General features: G+C 36.6%; 1 protein-coding gene across 1 annotated transcript; it reads left to right on the top strand.

The window, feature by feature from the left end:
* Positions 1 to 7896: 7896 nt before the first annotated feature.
* On the top strand, positions 7897 to 8829 carry LOC102855624 (olfactory receptor 4C16-like). The gene has a single exon (XM_006902575.1). The coding sequence runs from the start codon at positions 7897 to 7899 to the stop codon at positions 8827 to 8829; it is 933 nt and encodes a 310-aa protein (XP_006902637.1).
* The last annotated feature ends 9378 nt before the right edge of the window (positions 8830 to 18207 follow it).

Raw genomic sequence — 18207 nt, 5'->3', positions numbered from 1 at the left:
CATTAAAAGACAGAAGAAGGGGGAAAAAAACCCACGCCAAAATTAATGTCAGAAGAGACTCTGAAATTTGCATTAGTGCAATGAGAAACCAAAATAAGGGGTGAAATACTGAAGCAAAAGAGATAAACAGAAGATTTCAAAGAGTGGCTCTGGAAGACAAAGCAAAATTATATAATAATTTAGCATGCTTGTATTTTTCTTGAGTATATAACTCTTTTGGGATCTTAGCAAGAGTTGTCTTGCTGGTGGTTCCAATTCCTGAAGTAAACGTCTTTTTTTATCATTTAAAACTGCAGTGCGCGGTTTATCCCCTGCAATAGTACAGCCACTTTGGTCTCTGTTTCAAATTTCACTCATGTAACTGGACAAACACCGGGTCTTCTACTGTCAGTCACTTTTCCAATAATCGCAGAATGGCTACTCATCAGTCACTCACTTTATCCATGGATCTGGATGGCATTAAGATAGCTCTTTAGGACAACCTTTCCACTTCCCATTTGGTCAGAGGTTTTATGTCTTGTTGTTGTTAAGTGCCATCTAATCATGTATGACTCAGAGTGACTCAATGAACAGCAGACCTGAACCCTGTCCTATCCCATGCCATCCTTATGGTTTCTGACATACTTAATCCCATAGCTGCAACCACTGTGCCAATTTGTCATATTCAGGGTCTTCTTCTCTTTCACTGACCCTCCACCATTTCAAGCATGGTGTCTTTTGCCATGTCTGTTAACAACATGCTCAAAGTATATGACCTAAAACGTCACCATTCTTGCCTCTAAGAGCATTCTGGTAAGCACTTACTCCAAGACATATGTGATTGTTCTTTTTGTAATCATTGGGGTACTCAGCACTCTTCCCCAATACTGGAGTAGTGGGGGTGGGTGTGTCGGAGACAGTCATCAGTTTTTTTATATGAATCATCACTATTTGTTGTCCAATTCTCCAATGTATAGCAAGTGATTATAAAGACCATGGTTTTAATCTGGCATACATTAGTCTTAAATTGGCACTTCGGAGAGGTCCCTGACAACAGATTTTGCTAGAGGAATACATCTTTTGATTTTTTGACTTCTGGTACAGATGATGCTGATTGTGGACCCAAGCATGACGAAATCATTGACATCTTCAATCTTTTATCCGTCTATCATGATGTGCCTATTGGCCCAGTGGTGATGATCTTTGATTTCTTGATGTTGAAATGTAATCTATAGTCTGACTGTAGTCTTCGGTCTTCTGCAACAAGTGTTTCAAGTTCTTTTCATGTCCAGCAATCAAAGTTGTGTCATGTGCATGACAAAAGTTATTGATAAGCCTTCCTCAGATCTTGATACCATATTCTTTCTAATAAAGTCCAGCCTTCTCCAGTTAACTATTAATCTACTTGACTTATGATTATCCTGTGTTCAAAGTTACAGCGTTTTCCCATCTGGGAAAGACATTTCATAGCTTACTAAGAAAACAGCACCCATTTTCTACAAACAGCTTTGTATCCTTCAAATAGTTCCAAGTTTAAACAAGGTACCAAAATTTCTACAAATAGTAGAACACTTAAAAAAGAAGAAACCAGAAAACAGCAGGGTGCACAGTAGAAGTATTTGTACTCAAGGTTAAGTAAGATTTTCTCCCCCATGATAATGGAAACAAATTGCCTGGTGTTTCTCTCTTGGAGCCACTGGGAAGATTTGAACCACCAGCTTTTCCTTTTCTTTTTTCTTTTCTTTTTTTTTTTTAAGAAGTTGTATGCTCACCCATTGTTGCAACCAGAGCACCATAGCCTTTTAGTTTCTGCCCTACAGACTGACACTGTTTTTGTTGTTATGTGCTGTCAAGTCGCCTGCAACCCTATGTACAATGGCCCTAAACTCTGCTCTGTCCTGTGCTGATCTCACTGTCTCCGACACACCCACCCCCACTACTCCAGTCACTAAATCAATTCACCTCATAGAGTGTCTTCCTCTCCTGTGCTGTCCCTCCCCTCTCCCAAGCATGATGTCTCTTTCCAAGGACTGGTTGCTCCTTGCAACATGTCCAGAGTATGTCAGACGAAGCTTCAGAATCGTTGCCTCCAAGCTTTAACCCTCTCCAGGATGAACCTATTCATTTTCTTAGCAGTCCATAATACACTCAATACTCTTCTCCAGCATCACAACTCAAAGGCATCAATCTCCTTCTATCCTCTCTAGTCATTGTCCAGCTCTCTGACTCATAGCAAGTGACTGCAAAGACCATGGCCTGTATCAAGCACACCTTAGTCTCCAGAGCGAAACCACTGTTTTTCAGTATTCTGGAAGGGTCCCTAACAGCAGACTTTCCCATTGCAATATGTCTTTTAATTTCATGGCTGCTGGTGCTAAGAGTGTTGACTGTGAAACCAAGCAAACTAAAGCTTTGAACAATCTTAATCTCTTCACCATCCATCCAGATGCTGCCAATTGGTCCAGTGTTGAGAATATTTGTCTTTTTGATATTCAGCCTCACTCCATATTGGAGGCTGCAGTCATTTACCTTCTGTAGCAAGCACTTCAGGTCCTCTTCAGTTTCAGCAAGCAGGGTTGTGTCATCTGTATAACTCAGATTGTTGATGAATCTTCCACCAATCCTGATGCTACACTTCTCCTCATAGAACGCAGCCTCCCAGATAACCTATTCTTCATATAGTTTGAAAAGGTATGGAGATAGGACACACCCCTGGCATACACCCTTCCCAATTTTGAACCATGCAATGTTTCCTTGTGCTGTTCTGACGACTGCCTCCTGGTCCAAGTATAGGTTTTACATTAGCACAATCAAGTGTTGTGGAATTCCCATTCTTCTCAGAGTCAGCCACAGTTTGTTGTGATCTACACAGTCAAACACCTTTGCATAATCAATGAAACACAGATAGACATTCCTCTGGTACTCCTTGTTTTCAGCCAAGATCCCTCTAACATTAGCTCTAATATCCCTTGTACCACAACCCCTTCCGAACTCAAACTGCACTTCTGGCAGTTCTCTGTTGATGTGCTGCTCCAGTAATTTTTGAAGAATCTTCAGCAGATTCTTTATTGCTAATTCAAAGAAACTATTCGATTTTACTTTGCAAGTATCTCCTTTACTTTGGCTTTACTAACTATAGCTGGATGGGAGGTCAAGACAGAGCAAACCATCTGTGGAGTAGAAGTCAGAGGACACCAGAGCTTTGGCAGCTTTGGGACAGAAAAAGGAAACTTTAGACTCGCTTTCTTAAAAAAAAAAGCCAGATAAATTGATAGAATACCAACTGAGATGGTTCAGGTATTGTGTGTAACTCTGGACATGCTCATCTATCTCTGTCAACAGATTTCGAACACAAGCACCCAGCAAGCTGTCTGGAAGATAGCCATATTTGTTGCCATTTCCATAAAAGGTCATCCAACATAGTAAAAAAAATAATGAAACAATATCATTAATCTCATAAGCAAGTGAAAGTTTGCTGAAGATTATTAAAAACTAGATGGAATGGTACATTGACAGAGAAACTGTCAGAAATTCAAGTTGGATTCATTTCAGCTCTTTCTAGGAGGATTTCTAAAAGTCAAAATCAATTCAAAATCCCTCAATTACAACAGCTTGCCATTCTTATAAACTAAATAGGCAAATTAAAATATAAGTTTGATACAACATTTGTCATATTTTTGACTATCACATGAAGGAAACCTTCAGGGAATAATCGTCTCTATGATCATAATACCTTCCATCATCACGCCCTAAAATGTTCCCTCTGGAATGTAGAGAGTCTTTTTTTCTCTCTCAGTCTTCCTATGAGAAAGCTTATTTTAAAAGGGGATACACAGACTTGATAGAAACTTTGATAATCTTCTAGGAGGTAAGTAATAAATTATTTCCATATTATGAGCTCAGAAAGACATTTTCGCAGAAAACTCCAACATGATTTACACAGATTCTTTACTATGTTTAGTGTCTATATTACCACCCCCTAATCTTCCCAGAAAAAAACTTGTAAACAAACTAACAAAACTACAAGTTAATGTACTGTTAACTTACAAAACATATAGAATGAAATACAACTTTTGGAAAAAATCAATGCTTTCAATTCAACAAATGTTTGGTCAAAAGCCATCCTTACTACGTAGAGAGAAAAAGGCTGAAGTCCATTTGTGTTGTTTCTAGATATGATTGAGTGTAGAGACATTCACCAATGCTTTTTCTTATAAAAATAGCAATGAAGCTAGAATAGATGAAGTGAGCTTACCATAGTTTCTAGAGAATGCCAGGTTTTCCATTCCCAACTTGAAGGTACAACAATAACTAGTGAGCGCGTCCATTGTATAAGCCATGTATGTCTAAATTGTAGATGATAGAATTGTGAAATATATAGTTACTACGTGTCTGTCCTTTAAAAAATACTAAAGAAGAAAAGAAAGCTACTCAATAAATGTATGATATCATAAACCACTCTGTAAAAGAAGCTTGTAGAATGAATTTTTCTTCAGCACAAGACTGTCACTGAAGTCTCCCTAGAAAAGACTTCTTTGAAGGAGGATCATAAAGTTTTGAGAAAGATGAAGGAACTGGAAAGAAAAAAAAAATCCCAGGACTAGAGCAGAGAAAAAGATGGGCTTCTATATTCCATCTCTACTCATTTTTAATCATCAGCTTCTACACTCTGTTCACTCTCAAGTTTCCACATAATAGACATTTACTAATTTTACGCCTATGCTTCTATTGCATCTTGAACACATAGTTATCATACACAGGTTTCATAAAATATTTTCACAAAAATTTAAGGATTAAGTTCATGATTTTCTAGATCGTAGTGTTTTGTAAATGAAAAAAATATACTTACAACTCATTTATCCAAAACAAACAAAAATCTCTGCAGTTTTGATCACAAATATTATTTCTCTAGGTTACTAAAAATGTGACTAAGGTATTCCAGCTTGTTCGGAATATGAATGTAAAGAAATGAACTTTAGGATTACAGATCCCCTAAATCTGTCCATCCAACCCCAGCAGAGGATGAAGGATGAGGGTTTTGTTTCTGTTAAGATTTATAGTTTTAGAAATCCTGCAGGCAGTCTTTTTCTGTCTTAAAGAAAATGATGGAGTTTTTTTACTATCTATCATATGGGATTTCTTTTATTCTATTAATCATATATAATTTGTATTGTAAATAAATTTCTATTGAGATATAAAATAATTAAAGACATGGCTAGACTGAATTAGGGATAGATACCGGCTGTGTCACATTATCGTCCAGTCCAGAGTCAAGCAGATGCTGAGGAGACAAGGCTTTTCTCCAACGCTAAGAGACAGTAAGTTTTACCATAGAGCTAATGTCTTGTTTCTGGACTTTAAAGTTGCAAACTGTAATTAAATAACTTATTGTTCTTGAAAAAAAAAACACACATTATTGTAATAGCAGCAGTAGAGAACTAATACAGCATTCTGAATTATGAATAAGGCACTGAAATGTACTTCTAATTCTTAATTTAGCTTAATATTCTGTGTCAAAAAAGGAAATGAGCTTGTCTAAGAAACAATCTCCCTACAGAGAATGGTCATACACATAGAAACCAAAAACTATTTTTAAAGGAGTGACCAAAATCTTACACCCTCTGTATTTTAGAGTAGAAATACATATTCTTGTTGTTAAGTGCCGTCGAGTCACAGGCAACTCATAGTGACCCTATGAAGGAGAGTCCTCGATGCTGAAAATACATATATGATGAATTATCTTTTAAATAATAAAGATTAGACTTGCTGTAGTGATTAAGATACCAAGACTCAAGCTCCTTACAGTTTATTCTCACTCAAGATCTTATCATCCAAAGAGAGATGTATTCCATGCTCAAAACTACAAAGAAAGGATACTTATAAGCAACTTTTCCAAAGAGATATTTTGCTTTCTAGGAAGATAAGATTTACTTTTAAGACTGTTGAAGAAAAGAATATTAGAAGAGAAAATAGTCTATTTTGGGTGTCATAATTTGGATTTGGCCATATAACAACTTTCAAGTAAAAGTATTGTAGGAATAGATGGACGTCGGGAAGAACAGGATAATTCAGGATCTTTGTGCTGTAGTGGTTAAACAACCTAGCTGCTGATAAAAGATCAACTGTCTAAACCCATTCATAAATCAGTCCTAGGAAGAAAGCTGAGTCATCTATTTCTGTTAAGACATTTATAGCCTTGGAAGTCTTACAGGCAGCTTTTCTCTGTTCTAAATAAAATGACTCAACACCAGTGAGATTTTGCTGTATATATCATAAGCTAATATGATTTGGACACATGCTTTCACCAGCATATTTTTCCCTTTCAATGCTATGTTGATGGGACTATTTCAATAAATTTTATGCTTTTTTTGACTAATTTTATTTTAGTTATTTTTTTAAAAGGAATCTACATTGAAAGATCGGATTTTTCAAACCTGAATGATCATTGGTAAGATATAAAATAAATTTAATTAAAGTAAATTTCTTGTGAGTTATCTTATTCCAGATCCATTTTTGTGTCTACATACACTCTAGGCATTCCTATAAGATAGAGTAGGACTTCCATATAAGGTTTCCAACGAATGAGTAAGGATAACAGAAGAATTCATGCCTTTATATTGTGGTACTGGGGAATAGTATTACCAAATGAACAAACAAGCCAGCATGGATGAAATGCAATCAGAGTGTTCATTAGAGGCAAGAATGGTGTAACATCATCTCACATATTTTGAATATGTTGCCAGAGGAAGACAGTCCTTGAAAAAAGATATATGCTAGGGAAGGTGGAAGGTCAGAGAAAGATAAAGATGCTCCTGAATATAGATTGAAACAATGAATGTAACAGTGGACTCCAGTATATCTCTATTGTTGATAGTTGCTATATTGATACATAGTTGATATTGTTGATTGTTGCTATATCACAGTAGACTCAAAGTTACCACTACTACCAACAAAAATATTTATACAAGAAAAATGTTACATCTTTGGGCAGAGAAACTGCTGCTAGAATTGATCTTCTGACCTTTGGCTAGCCACTTAGCCTTTTAGTTATAGTTCAGTGAATCTCCTGGGTTTCTTATTAATAATTATCAAAGCACATTGGTTTGTACTTACTAGCGTATGTCAGTTACTAAGTATCATGATGTTTTCAAAGGTAGAATTATATTATTATTAAACATTAAGAAATGGTTGTAAGATCATTATAAGTATTCAAGGAATAACTGACTTATATTCTCCGTTGGTCAAGGGATGGTGACTTTCCTACTAACGGTTGGTGATTTGAACATTTCCAGAGTTACTATGAAAGAAAGGTCTGGCAATTGGTTTCTGTGAAAACTACAACTAAGGAAATCTCTTTGGAGAAGTTTTACTCTGTAACATTTGGGGTCTTCATGAGTTGAAATTAATCTGATGGCAACAGAGTTTTCTGTGTGTGGCTTACTTAAAAGTTAATGTAACTATTGCATAAATAAGGCATTGTTGACAGACATGGGAATGGTGTGTGACCTTATTAATTAAATTTAAAAGGGAAGGCAAATATAAATCATACAAAATACAAAGATTATTGAATATAAATAATAGTAAATTGAGATTATATGTTAATTTAATTCATTTTTATTTGTCAAATAAATTTGTACTGTAAAACAAACAAGGAACTGCATTTGAAGAATGAACTAAGAAAATATTTTTCATATGCTTATTAGAGATTTACAATAAGTGTTGAAGGAATTTACTGAGAAAAGAAAGTTATAATGTCTCTGATAAGGAGTAAGTTTGTTAAAAAGATCCCATCACTGCTTCATTAATTCATTTACTTAAAATATTCTAGAACACTGCAGAGCACCATAAATTAACCCTTGTGTGTGTGTGGTTTTTCCTCAGACACATCATTTAGCACTTCTATCTTCTCAGAAAATCATGCTGTTGAATAATAATGTGACTGAGTTCATTCTGCTTGGATTGACACAGGATCCTGTTAAAAAGAAAATAGTGTTTGTGGTCTTCTTGATTTTCTACTTAGGGACGCTGGTGGGTAACTTGCTGATTATTGTCACCATCAAGACCAGCCGAGCCCTCGAGAGTCCACTGTACTTCTTCCTTTTCTATTTGTCCTTATCTGACACCTGCTTCTCTACGTCCATAGCCCCGAGAATGATTGTGGATGCTCTTTTGAAGAAAAACATTATCTCTTTCAGTGAGTGCATCATCCAAGTCTTTTCCCTCCATTTCTTTGGCTGTCTGGAAATCTTCATCCTGATCCTTATGGCTGTTGACCGCTATGTGGCCATCTGTAAACCCCTGCACTACATGACCATCATGAACAAGAGGGTCTGCAGTGTGTTGGTGGCTGTAGCCTGGGTGGGGTCTTGTGTGCATTCATTGGTTCAGATTTTTCTGGCCTTGAGTTTACCTTTCTGTGGTCCCAATGTGATTGATCACTATTTATGTGACTTGCAACCCTTGTTGCAGCTTGCCTGTTCAGATACCTATGTGGTCAACTTACTATTGGTCTCCAACAGTGGAGCCATATGTACAGTGAGTTTCGCTATCCTGATGCTGTCTTATCTCATCATCTTGTATTCATTGAGAAATCATAGTGCTGAAGGGAGGAAAAAAGCACTTTCTACTTGTATCTCCCATATCATGGTCGTTATCTTGTTCTTTGGTCCTTGTATATTTATATACACACGCCCTGCCACCACTTTCCCCATGGATAAGATGATCGCTGTGTTTTATACAATTGGAACACCTTTGTTGAATCCTCTGATTTACACGTTGAGAAATGCAGAGGTGAAAAATGCCATGAGGAAGTTATGGAGTAAGAAACTCATCTCTGAAGAACAGAGATGAATGGATGCTTCAAATCCTGGATGGTTTTGATTGTCCTAAAGAATCCAACAGAGAATGTGATTTTCAGACTCAAGTATGCCAGAGGTGCTGAGGAAGGCACAAAACAGGACAGGGTTCGGATCCACTGTTTTTGTAAGGTTGCTATGAGTCATATTTGTTCAGTGACATCAAGCAAACATAGTAACAACTATAGATTTCATAGAAAACTGCCTTGCAGATTGAAAGCTGGTTTCTTCAGGAAAATGGGAAATGTGAACATATATACTGGTTAGTGTTGAGTCCATTTCAGTAGAGGAAGTAGTAACACCGGAAGCAAACAGAATGCCTTAGATTTCGCATGTTTGTCTTCCTCTTCCCTTGGATTCTTAAACCAACTTGTACCTTTGGTCTACTGTTTTCTCTGTCTTCTTCATGCAATTTTCTAATCTTGCCTATTAAATTAAAGGTGGACAGTTAAAAGTTAACCAACAGTTCTATGGATTAAATGTCTAGTGAATCTGCTTCCATAAAGTTTACAGCCAAAAACCTCTTTAGGGGACATTTCACCTCTGTGATACCTAGGTTGCTATTGAGCCTGAATCAAATCAATAACTTTTTTGTCTGTTCTGTAATTACAGTTATCTCTTGATAGCTTATGTTCCCAGCCAAATAGAACTTATCTTTTCAAAAATAAATATGGAGGGAGCTCTGGTGGCCTAGTGGCAAGAAGCACTGCAATCCCAGAGGTACATGATTCGAATCCACCAGATGTTCTGCTGGAGAAAGAGGGGCAATCTCCTTCTGTACCAGTCAGATCCGATTTGATGGTACACACACACACACACACACACACACACACCCCAACCAAAAAAACCCACACACACACAAAAAAAAAACCCACAACAACACCCCTTAAAAAAAAAACAAAGAGGAAATGAACATGGAAGAAGCCCATAGAAGAATTTTTAAACTTTGAGGAAGAAATATACAGGTCACAGAAAATATTTGTGAGCTCTCCATACAATTCAGAGAAGAGCATATTTCAGTAGCTGTGACTCAATGTTCATATGTAATATGTTTCTGCAGCGAGTCTGAATACCGACTTTTGATACTGTCTACCTAACACCACAACCTCTGACGGACTGATTACTGAGAACCTAATTTTGATATACCTTCTTATTTGTATTTTTATTCAAATGGAAAACTAAAGATGAGGATTTACATTTATTTGAGACTTTTATTTTTATATTTTGCATGGGAATTGTTAATTTAATTGTGTAATTTACTATCTCTTGATAAAATGATTATTTTCTTGTGTGCACATGGATTCAATAAGGAGCTATATTGGCATATTTATTGCAATTGAAAAATGTCACTTAGTTGAAAATTTGACTTATTTTAAGAATACTCCATATTGGGAACATGTCACTTCAAGAATATTCCATCTTAACTGGCTTATCGTTGATTAAAGAAGCTACTTTTGATTCTGCTGTTTTAAGGTCTGTGTAACAGTAGGTTTATTTGCTAGAGGTTTATCTGATGTCATCTTGTATTTAAAGATAAAAAAAAAGTTGAAAAGGGAGTATGCATTGGATTCAACTTAGATCTCAGCAGGAAAGTTTCCTTTATTTTCTAGATCTCTCCAGTAAAATTCTCTCCTGGCAATATATTCAAATATGTCAACTGAACATGTTGCCACTGCCACTGTCTTAAGAAGTTAAGGATGGCATTTAAATTTTTTTTAAAAGGCACATGTTTGTGAGAAAGAATTAGAATAATAAATATCAAAATTATTCTGGATCTTCTATATTAGTTACTCTATTATAGGGGAAAAAATCCTTTTCCTTTTCCTTTACATTATGGGATTACCCCACTTCAGTGGTTATCATGCAATGGGTTTTGTCATCCTCTAAACCTTCATGCTGTATCTATTATTTATTCCAAACATCCAACCAGGAGCAAGTCTCTAAAGAGTCAAAGTGGGAATGCACAATAATCACATTTCTAGATATGATTTATATGACAAAAACCTACAATACCAAGCTAGTATACATAATAAAAAGTGATGAAACACTTGCTTGTGGATGCTGTTCTTGAAGATAGTAGAACATTCAGAAAGAGCTGCCATCAGCATGTCTATTTTGACTCCTGGCAAGTCCCCCATGAGGTTCTGAGGCTGTAAATCTTTATGAGAGCTAACACTACTACATCTTTCTTTCTCAGATTGATTAGTGGATTTAAACTATTGATGATTCAGTTAGTTTCTCAACATATCATGTGCTGTTCTATTAAGGTCCCTCAAAAGTGCTAACATGTTGTTGTTAGGTGCTTTTGAATAGACTAACTCCTAGCAACCCTATGAACAATAGACCTGATGCTTGTTGTATCCTGTACCATTTTCCCAATCTCTGTCATTGTCAAGTCCATTGTTATGGTCACTATGGCCAAGCCATCTCATTGACAGTCTTCCTCTCTTTGGTTGACCCTCTGCCTTCCCCCACATGGATTATTTTTTCTAAGGATACTCAAATTCTGACAACATGTGCAATGTATATGAGAGGAAGTCTTAACATTCTTGCTTATAAAGATTGTTCCAGTTACATTTCCTACAAAATAAATTTGTTCTTTTGGCAGTCCATGGGTTATTCAATGCTCTTCTCTAACATTACAATTCAAAGGCATAGATTCTTTGAGGATATTCCTTGTTCTTTATTCAACTCTCAGATATAGAGGAAACAATTGAAAACATCATGACTTGCATTAGGCACACCTTAGTCTTTAAATTGACATAGAGTGATATAATATGGCCAGATGGTGAAACATTTTTTGACATGAGACTCTCATTAATTATTTTAAATTTAGTCTCTGCAAGAAAATCTTGAGCTGATCCTTTATATGATTTAAGGGAATAGAATGCTTTGTACTATGAATGTAACAAATGACCACACATGCCATGGCTTAAAAGAACACGTGTTATTATTTCAGTTTCTTACAAAAGCTTAGAAATCTGACATACATCTTACTGGGCTAAAATCAAGGTGCATGCATAGTCATTTCTTTTAGAGACTTTAGCCATTTTCTGATTCTAGAAGCCACTCTCATCTCAGTACTTATCTCAGTGTAACTCATTATTTGTATTTTTAACCACATGGAAAATGAAACATTAGTGTATTTTTTGAAACTTTATTCTTCTTATATATGTTTAATCTTCTCTCTTGTCTACCTTTATGAATACTTGATTTTATCTTTTACGTGGATAATGTACTGTATTTATTATTCATGTGAATCTCTGTCTCATTTAAAGTTAGCTGATTAGCATTTTTAATTTTGTCTATAACTTTAATTATAAATACTAAAAATATGGAAAATAGTTTAAATTCTTCAGATATGCATTGGAATGGTAAGTACACAAGTATAGATGACTCCTTCTATCTTCACAGTTCCTCTAGCTAAACCAATGTTCCAGGCATTATAGCCTAAGTGTTTATTGACATGATACCACATCACCATTTTCTAGGAAACAATACACACTTGTAAGGAGAAGAATTTAGGAATTGTTCTCCTGTTTTTACTCTTTATTGGTATCTCCATTCATTCCATCACCTATTAGCAGTCAAAGTGAGCATAGAGTAGTGATAGAGGATGAAGACAGCTGCTATGATAGTACATTTTACTCAAGCTGGCTTACTGTTGTTGTGTACTGTTTAGCTGCAACTGATTCATCACTGACCCATTTGCGAGTTTTCAGAGGCAGTGTATCTCACACGTGGGGATTACCCATCGTTCACTCATGGAGCAAACTGGCTTAACTCTACGCAATTACACTTCTAATGCAAAGGTATGCAGTTCAAATCCACTAGCTGCTCTTCAGGAGAAGGATGGGCAATCTCCTCCCTTGTGATTTACTACCTCGGAAATCTCACCGAAGAGTCAGCTGTGGATCAGTTCTAACGCCGTGGTACACATCAAGACCTCATGTAAAACTGAGCCAAATGTTTCTTAGTGTTGCACAATCTCAATCAGCATGCCCCTTATTGTGTGTATTGTGCCAATTCATCTCATACAGAGTCTCCTTCACTCTATGTCCCTCTGCTTTACAAAACATGATATTTTCTTCTAGTCTTTGATGACATTTATCTATTATCTATCTATCTATCTATCTATCTATCTATCTATTCATTTATTTCTGGTATTCTATGTGAATTGATGCCTTTGAGCTGTGGTGCTGGAGAAGAGTATTGAATATACAATGGACTGGTAGGAGAGCAAACCGGTTCTTCCTAGAGAGAGTGAAACCAGATGCTCCTTGGAGGCAAGGATTCTAAAGCTTCGTCTGACATACTTTGGGCATGTTGCAAGGAGGGACCAGTCATGGAGAGGGACATCATGCTTGGGAGGGTAGAGGGACAGTGTAAGAGAGGAAGACCTTTGACAAGATGAATTGACCCAGTGACTGGGGCTATGAGGATAGGTGTGTCAGAGACAATAAGGTTGGCATGGGATAGAGCAGGGTTTAGGGCTGTTATACATAGGTCGATATGCAACGTAAGAAACTTGGCAGCAAATAATAACAACAACAAAAATAACATTCTAGGCTTCTAGTCAAGATCATGTCATGTCCTTTTCTGAATTCAGCTTGAATTTCTTGTTTTAAAAGAAAAAAGAAAACTAGAGAAGTTATATTTTCATTCATTGTTGCACATTTTATACCCCTCTTTCCCTCCTCCCAGTTCAATTTTTTAAAATATTCATTCATTGCTGCACAATTACCTAATTCCTCCTTCCCCCTATCCCCCACCCCTAGTCCTCTATGCAATGACATATCCCTTATACTGAGCTGTTGTCATATGTATAATGTCTTATTACATAATCCTTTTAGACAGTCCTTTCTTTCATCTGTTCCAATGCAATGGCCTTTATCCACTCTTATCCTATTCTCCTCCCAACCACCCATGTCACACCTGCTTTATAACAGTGGTGCTATGCAGTATTTGTCCTTTTGTGAATGAAATATTTCATTGAGCATGATAAGGGACTCATATCTAAAGTTTATAAATAATCTAGCACCTCAACAAGAAAAAGGTAAACAACTCAATAACAAAATGGGCACAGAATGTGCAAAGATACTTCACCAAAGACAACATTCGGATGGTGGTCATTAATGACTCTTAATGATGTGTCCAAACCACACAAGTCAGAAAATACTCCTGTGATTAATGAACTTTAATTAGCTGAATTTAAAAAATAGAATTAAATGAATTTAAAAAATGTAAATTTAAATTTACGAAAAATTAAAAAATCTGTCTCAGACCAGAAGTCTTAGTTAAATCTGTTTGCTGTAGTTGTTTGGTGTCATTGAGTCAAGTTGTACTCAAAGCAATCCAAGGAACAACAGATTGGAATCTTGCTTTTTTCTACCCCATTCTCACTAGTCCTGATGTGTTTGAGCCCATTATTATAGTCAATGTGCCAATCCACCTTGTTGAGAGTTTTTGGTTTTCCCCCCCTCTGATTCTCTAGCTTTCCCAGCTAGATGTCATGTTCCAAGGACCTTCTTGACAACATACCATCCTGACACACCCAAAGTATATGAATCAAAATTTCATTGACTTTGCCTCTAAGTAACACGTGGCTGCACTTTTTCCTAGATGGATTTGTTTGTTCTTATGGCAGTAATGGGGTATGCCATACTGTTAGGCATCAACCATTCTTCACTCATTCTTATTATTGTCCAGCTTTCAGATGCATAGGAAACAGTTGAAAAACTCTTAGCTTGGACCATGTATACTTTAGTCTTTACATTGACACCCTTGTTCTTTAGCGTTTTGGAGAAGTTTGACAGCAGACTTTCCCAACATGGCATGTCTTCAATCTGGATTTAGACGGTGCTGATTCAAATGAAGCTGTAGCACTAAGAATATTACTGTGGATAGTAATGTGTGCATAGTGTCAAGATGGATCTTGACAGAAAGGAGAGAATATATCAAAGAGGTTTAGTTGTATTTTACTGACTATACAAAGGTGTTTGACTGTGTGAATCATAACAAATTATAGAGGATAGTGAGAATAATGTAAAGTCTAGAACACAGAATTGTGGTCATGCGAAACCTTTACATAGACAATGAAACTGTTATATGAACAGAACACAGGAACATTTTATGGTTTAAAATAAAAAAACAAAAACAACACCGTTGTGTATCAGGTTTGTAATTTTTTGTCAATACCTATTCAACCTGAATGCTGAGCAAATCTCCCAAGAAACTGGATTATAAGAAGAAGGTTGTGACATTAGGATTAGAGTAAGACTTATTAACAACTTGCATTATTCAATTAAGACAACCTTGATTACCAGAATGTGAAGAAAGCTTGAAGCACTTACTGGAGACCAAGTACTATAACCTTCAATCTGAATTCTTTCTCAACATCAGGAAAACAAAAATTTTCACTTCTGAGCCTGTAGGAAACACACATTGAGAGTTGAAAAAGATTGAAATTATCAATGATTTCATTTTACTAGGATCCACAATCAACACCCATGGTAACAGCAATAAAATCTATAAACCATGTGTCAAGAGCTATCTACAGGATGAAAGGAATATAAACTCACAAAATAAAAGAACTTTTCACCAATTCAGTGTCCATTTCTCCTACATATTGTCTATCTTCGTTAATTGGCTATTAAATTTAAGCTCCTGATATTTCAAGGTTGTAGCATCTGAGAAGCATTCAAGGTGGGGAGTCCTCTCCTGTGTGATTAATTGATTCTGAAAACCTACTGAGGGTCATCTATGGGTTGGTTCCAACTCTATGGTACACACCAACACATATCCACCTGGAGAACTCTGCTGACAGGGTAAGGAGTTGTGCGGCTGATCCAAATCACTGCTTGACTCCACTAGCTGCTCTGTGGAGAATGATGGACCATCTCTCACAACCATATGGTCATATCAGAACTATAGTAGTAGATGTATTAATTAAATTAGGTAAATGTTGCTATTGTTGCTGTTAAGTGCAGCTGAATTGATTACAAGTAATAGAAATCCTATGAACAACAAATCTGAATTCTACTCCATCCTGATCCAACCTCATCTTCTCTGATACACTTGAGCCCATTGCTGCTGTCACAGTTTTCATCTCATTGGGAGGTCTTCCTCCTTTTCACCTTTCTGAGCGTGATGTCTCTTTCCAAGGAATAGTCTCGCCTAGCAGCATGTCCAAAGTATGAGAGATGAAGTTTTGTCATCTTTGCCTAGATGGATCACCCTGACTACATTTTGCCCAAGACACCTTTCTTGTTCTTTTGACAGCCAAGGGGATGTTCTATACTCTTTTACAACACCATAACTAAAAGGCATCAATTTTTCTGTCATCCTTATTCATTATACAGCTCTCATGTGAGGAGGAAATGACTGAAAAGATCATGGTCTAAATCAGGTGCAGAGAATAACAGATAATAATATTTGTATTTTATTGACTCTGTAAAGAAATTTGACTGTGTGGACCATAACAAATTATGTCTAAGCTTGAGAAGAATGGGAATTCCAAAAACTTAATTGTGCTCATGTGATTCCTATACCCAGGTCAAGAGGGTGTTGTCCAAACAGAACAAGGGGACATGGCATGGTTTAGAATGAAGAAAGGTGTGTATCAAGGTTGTGTTTGTCTCCTTATTTATTAACTTTGTGTGCGGAACAAGTCACTTGAGAAGTTATACTCTTTGAAAAAGAATGTGGAATCATGAATGGCAGGAGACTTATCAATAACAGTCAGAGTTATACAGATAATGTGGCCTTGCTCACTGAAAGTGAGGAGAACTTGAACACTCAGAACAGAAGATCGAGAAATATATCCTTAAAGATGAAATATAACTCAACATCAAGAAAACAAAACTACTCACTGTTGGATCAATAGGCAATATGAAGATAAATGGAGAAAAGACGAAAGTGACTAGCAGTTTTATCTTCCTTGGATCCACAATGAACACTTTTTTTTGAGTAACAACAAACGAATCAAGAGATGTATCACATAGGTGAAATCTGCTATTAGTGCCCTCTCTGGAGCACTGGCTAGCAATGAAGTAAGTTTGAATACTAAGGTACACCTTATACAAGTCATGGTCTTCTTAATTGTTTGCATCTGAAAGTTGAGCACTGACTAAGGATGACAGGAGAAAAAAAAATGGTGTCTTTGAGTAGTAGTGTTGGAGAAGAGTACAGAAAATATCTCATGGACTCTCAAGAGTCCATAGTTCTCTCCTGGAGAAAATGAAACAGGATACTTCTTGGAGGCAAAGATAAATATGTTAAACTCCGTCTAACATACTTTGAGTATGTTGTTAGGTGGGGTCAGTCTTTGGAAAGGCGGAGGATCAATAAAAGAGAGGACGACCTACAACAGGATGGATTGATGTTGTGACTGTAACAATGGGTTCAAGTGTGTCAGAAATGGTATGGCACTGGATAGAAAAATATTCAGATCTGCTGTTTATAGGGTTGTTATAAATCATAGTTAACTCAATGACACCTAACAACAACATCATTAACTTTGATTTTCCCTGCGTGGGTTGGTTGGAAAGTGAAACTAGGTATGATAGGATTGAGCCCATTCCCCTATCTCACCAGGTTTAAATTAAGCAGCTTTAGCAGCAGAGGATGAGAATCCGATTACCAGCATGGACGAAGCAGAGAATGCTGCGCACATCCTTCAGGACCGGAGAGTCTTTCAACAATCAAATCTGCCACCTTCATGACAGCACTTGCATCTACACAAAAACCCCAGAGGTTTCATGAGAGAGTTAATTTAGGATTGCTGCCTCATGGAGCCAGAATCAAAGACTTCTTTTTTACTTTTCTGGGAGGGGAGATTTCCTAACAGGCATGCCTAAGAGAGTTTTGTAACACTCCCCTAAGCCTCTAGGTTGAAGGTAAGTCGGGGGAGAGTATAATTGAGAAGCTCTCATTCATTCATTCATTTATTTATGTATGTATTTATGTATGCATTTATGTATGTATCTATTTATGTCTCTATCTATCTATTTATCTATTTATCTATCTATCTATCTATCATCTATCTTCATGTCTATGTCTGTACCTATATAATGTAGGAAGCAGGAGTGGTTTATATCTATCTTTAAGGTAGTGTTTTATGTCTCTATCTATCTATCTATCTATCTATCTATCTATCTATCTATCATCTATCTTCATGTCTATGTCTGTACCTATATAATGTAGGAAGCAGGAGTGGAATCCAGTTTCTAACAACATGCCTCCAAAAGAGGGGCTTTAGGCCTTTTGTTCTTAGGGTTGCTATGAGTTGTGCTTGACTTGAAGACAGTCGACAACAACAACAACAACATATAGCCAGGAGGACATGTAATCCCATGCCAAATCTCCCTAACCT

Source organism: Elephantulus edwardii, unplaced genomic scaffold, assembly GCF_000299155.1.
Source record: "Elephantulus edwardii isolate Elephantulus edwardi_28Jun2011 unplaced genomic scaffold, EleEdw1.0 scaffold00431, whole genome shotgun sequence".
NCBI lineage: Eukaryota > Metazoa > Chordata > Mammalia > Macroscelidea > Macroscelididae > Elephantulus > Elephantulus edwardii.
Note: the sequence above shows the minus strand (reverse complement) of the source record. Positions and strands in the feature narration are given on the sequence as shown.

What these genes read in the sequence shown, in the direction of transcription:
- LOC102855624 (XM_006902575.1), top strand. Translation starts at nt 7,897, where the DNA reads ATGCTGTTGAATAATAATGTGACTGAGTTCATTCTGCTTGGATTGACA.